Here is a 4,579-nt window from a genome sequence, read left to right as displayed (position 1 = left end):
ACACCAGTGGGTACTAGAGGAAAGGAGGATGGGCTCTGTCTTTGTTTTGGATTCTTCTCTGCCCTTTGATATTGATATTTAGTCAGTCATATTCCTTTTCCTTGCACAGTAAGGCAAAAAACATTCCATTCTTTTTCAGTTACAATTCCGTTTACAATCTCTCTGCTCATTGCCTACAGGGTATATGGTGATCTTCTACTTTATGAATTTCCTTGGTGCGCCAGTCTATTCATTCTGTTATTCCTTGATGCGCCAGCTGTCATTCACATATATGGATCCCCGACTCCCTCAATTCTATTCACAGGATTTCCATGCTTTGCCATCAACCAGCAGAAATGTCTCATGCTTAACTGTAAGGTCCCCCCATCCTCACTCACTCACTCCTTGTTTCTCGGTATGTTCCTGGAAATTACCCTTTCCCTTCCATCTCTAAAAACCTCAGCTGACCACAGTTCTCCTGCTTCAAAAAACAACTCTGCTCATTCTCCCTTGATACCCGCTAAATGTGGCACACACTATCTCAGTATCTTTTGTGGTGGAAAGCTTTTGGAAGCTGCATTCCAGTAGCAGGCATCCACATCCACGCACACACATATACAAAAACAAAACAACAACAAAAAACACACCAGATCTCTATCACTTACTTTAAGTAAATTGGGCAATCACAAAAAGTAGATTGAAAGCACATTATCCTCCCGCACCCCTGATAATTCTGGGAACTATAGTTTATTAAGGGCACTGGAAACTGTAGCTCTGTGAGTGGTAAATTAAGTTTCCAGAATACTTGGAGGGGTATAATGTGCTTTCAATGTGCTTTCAGTGTATGGTGTGTACCGAGCCACACAGACATCGCTATTGGACCTAGAAATGGAGATCTAAATATCCCTGGGTTCATAGACTCATAGAACTGTAAAGTTGGAAGGGACCCCAAGGGTCATCTAGTCGAGCCCCCTGCAATGCAGGAATCTCAACTAAAGCATCCATGACAGATGACCTTCCAACCTCTGCTTAAAAGCCTCCAATGAAGCGGAATCCATAATCCCTTGAGAGAGTCTGTTCCACTATCGTACAGTTCTTAGTGTCAGAAAGTTATTTCTGATGTTGAGTCATAATCTCTTTTCTTCCAACTTGGTTTTTCCAGATGTGGAATTGAAAAGTAGATTAATGACTCTCTTAGACCTAGTTTTGGGAGGAGTCAAATTAATTTTGACAAAACTGGTGAATTCTTTTTAGAATTCTTTTTGGGATGGTTTTCGCATTCATTGAGTATGCCTCTGAATAGCTGTTTCTGGGAACCTCAAGTGAGGAGAGTGCTATTAATCTCTTTAATCACAGAGAGCCAAAACTTTTGTACTTTTCCACAATCCCACCAGAGATGTCTGTAAGTACCCATGAGTTGCTATCCACTCCATGACGGTTGATACTGCTGTTTATAGAGAAACCCTTGAAACCAAGGAGCATTAGATTGGGAAAGTGGGAATAATATTAATTGATTATATAAACTTCATGCACTGGAGAAGCAAAGGTACAGAGAAGAGGAGTGCAAGTAAGATGGCTATGCTGGTTCACAACGAGAAGCTTTTTTTTTTTTTACCATCCCCAGGGATAGAAGTGAGGCCTGCCTATAAAAATCCACCGGGAAATCTAAGATTTCACACAGTAGGAATCCTGCTAAGACGCCACTCGTAGGCAGTCAAATCATAACTTTGCTCTCTGTTCTGGATTTCTTGTCTTCTGTACAGTCTCCCACATCCTTAAACACCCTTGAGATTGCAGCTCTCATGGATACCCTGGAAGGACCCTTCTGCCCTCTCCTCCCAACTAAAAAATAAATGATTGGGTTGATGCTGCTGTTTACAGAAGAACACCCAAAGCCGATGAGCATGAGACTGTGAAGGTGGGGGAAATAATAGCAATAGATTACATAGACTGCATTCAGTGGGAAAGCAAAGATGAGAAAGAAGAGGAGGGCAAGCAAGATAGCCATGATGAGTTTTCCTTGCTGGCATTGTTGTGCTTTACAGCAGACTTTGATGAGCAGGATCAGAGAAGAGATGAACATCAGAGGCGTACAAAGCAGAGCATTTACAAGCAGCTGGTAGTGTAAAAGGGATGCCCCAAATCTGCCAGTCATGCGGAGAGCGAAATGGATTGCAGAAAGCAGGAAGGAGAGGATCCATATTACAGCACATATGATGGCGGATGAGTTTGGTCCCCGGTCGAGTCGATGCCAAAGTGGGAAGAGGACAACTACACACCTGTCAATGCTGATAGCTGCCAGTAGATACTGACTGGTAGAATATGTGAAGCAAAAGAGTTCAAAAAAGAATAGAAAAACGCTGTTGAGAATGTGAGATTCACTCGTCACATGAAGGGCAGAAGCAAATGCAGCAGTACTGATTAGAGATAAAAGGACAGCAAAGTCAGCAATGGAAAGGTTCAGAACATAGGTGGTGAAAAGATTCCTCTTAAATTGGAATCCAAGAAGCCAGATGACATACCCATTGCCCAAAAGCCCCAAAATGCAAATAATGGCAACGAAGCTGTTGATTAAATACTTTGCTAATTTGGAGAAGACCAGATCCTTCGATGCTACAAACTCGGCAAAAACAATGCTGGAGGCAGCAGTTGTGCTATTATTGAAATTTCTAAACAGGATACTCTCGTTTGAGTTAAGATAATCAGGTATGTCTCCAGAACCACTGTAAGCTTCTGTTATTGCTTGGCCATCTGGTTGGTTGATATCATTTATGTAACTTTCAACTTGGATAATCCTTTCATGCCAATACCTGCAAAAAGAAAGCGAACAAGAGTAATCGTTATTCTGCAATCAATCAAATGATCTACACAATGGGTACACAAGCCATACTACCTACAACCCTGACCCCTCATTTGTCAAAAGTCATATTGATTGGGGTGCGACTGGGACTGGGAGCAACTTCCACTGAGTGCGTCTCTCACCTGATTCCCAACATTTCTTTCAAAAACTCCCAAGCCAATGGTGGCCATATCCACACCATGCCTTTACATTATTATGATAAACATTGATGGCCGCCCAAAGAATCCTGGGAGTTGTAGTTTGTTAAAGGCACTGAGAGTGCTTGGGAGATCCCTATTCCCACGACAGAGCTGCAATTCTGAGAGTTGCATGTGCAAAGAGATTGACCGTTAATGCACCCTAAGATTAAAGGAGGACTGGGAGAACCATGCATGGCACCATGAGCTAAATAACAACAACAACAAACAAACAAACAAACAAACAAACAAACAAACAACAACAACAACAACAACAACAACAACAACAACAACAACAACAACAACAACCCTCTCCCATCTTTGGATGAACTATAGCTCCCGTTGTCTTAAAAAAAAGCAAACAATATTTTACAGGATTCATCTTATCTTGGATATAGTCTTGTTTGCACAGTTGCCTTCGGGCAAGAGATACAGAACAATTAAATCAAGAGCAAATAAACTAAAAAACAGTTTTTATCCAGGAGCTTTAACTATTTTAAATGCTATAACCAAATGATTTGATCTTTTTGGGGGGTTGCGATGGATGGAGTGTATGTGTATGTGTGGTTGTATCTATCTATCTATCTATCTATCTATCTATCTATCTATCTATCTATCTATCTATCTATCTATCTATCTATCTATTTATCTATCTATTAATAATAATTTATTGAATTTATGTACCGCCCTATACCCGGGGGTCTCAGGGCAGTTCACAGAATAAAATCAAGATATAAAACCACAAAATACACAATAAAAATAAAAACAACAACCCAATAGCCCCCCCCCCAAAAAAAACACATTTTAAAAGGGCATAGGATGTAAATCGGATCAAACAAAGGCCTGGTTAAAAAGGAACGTCTTTGCCTGGCGCCTAAAGGTGTATAGTGAAGGCGCCAGGCAAACTTCCCTGGGGAGAGCATTGCACAGATGGGGAGCCACTGCAGAGAAGGCCCCGTTCTTGTGTTGCCTATTCTCTTTAGAGAAAAAGGTGTGAGATAAATGTGATAAATAAACAAAAACTATAAAATATATCTGGAGGGTGGAAATCTGAAGGTCACACCCTCTTTTTAGTAACCTGACAGAGGCCGCATTCTCTGCCTTATTATTACTATTATTATTGTAAATACTTACCAGATGTCCGTCACATACTCTACCGATATGTTGTTCAAAAGAGGTATAGCATTTCCTTCCATGGTGTGATACCTAAATAAAATAACTGCTATAAACTATGAGAATTATTTCAAGTGCTATAAATCAAAGTTATGACTTTATTAAAAAGTAGAAGAGATTGGAAGACGTTCACTAGAGCTGTGCGCAACCATCCACCCCATGACATTGATCCAGGGGTTCCTGAATCAGGGCAGACCATGCTGGTTCAACCTGAAGATCAACTGCCCCACCCTGGACCCAGATTCTGAAGTTTGGAGAAGGAGTTGGACACCACACTGGATGCAGAGAGGGATACCAGAAAAGCCAAGCTGGATCAGGCAAGTGGCCCATCTAGTGCAGCCTCTGGAATACCCAGAAGGAGAAGCTGAGCCCAACAGCACCTTCTCAAATT

General features: G+C 41.3%; 1 protein-coding gene across 1 annotated transcript; it reads right to left on the bottom strand.

Annotated features, from left to right (window-relative positions):
* Positions 1 to 1,658: 1,658 nt before the first annotated feature.
* On the bottom strand, positions 1,659 to 4,211 carry LOC117050481 (mas-related G-protein coupled receptor member H-like). The gene is made up of 2 exons (XM_033156147.1): positions 4,150 to 4,211; positions 1,659 to 2,789 (listed from the first exon to the last, which is right to left on the bottom strand). The coding sequence occupies exons 1-2, from the start codon at positions 4,209 to 4,211 to the stop codon at positions 1,694 to 1,696; spliced, it is 1,158 nt and encodes a 385-aa protein (XP_033012038.1). The 3' UTR covers positions 1,659 to 1,693.
* Positions 4,212 to 4,579: the final 368 nt, after the last annotated feature.

Source organism: Lacerta agilis, chromosome 7, assembly GCF_009819535.1.
Source record: "Lacerta agilis isolate rLacAgi1 chromosome 7, rLacAgi1.pri, whole genome shotgun sequence".
Taxonomy (NCBI): Eukaryota; Metazoa; Chordata; class Lepidosauria; order Squamata; family Lacertidae; genus Lacerta; species Lacerta agilis.
The sequence above is the reverse complement of the archived record's forward strand: the minus strand, read 5'-3'. Positions and strand labels throughout refer to the sequence as shown.

What these genes read in the sequence shown, in the direction of transcription:
- LOC117050481 (XM_033156147.1), bottom strand. Translation starts at nt 4,211, where the DNA reads ATGGAAGGAAATGCTATACCTCTTTTGAACAACATATCGGTAGAGTAT. An exon ending in GAGTATGTGACGGACATCTG is followed by an intron (nt 2,790 to 4,149) that starts GTAAGTATTTAC and finishes TTCTTTTTGCAG; the next exon opens with GTATTGGCATGAAAGGATTA.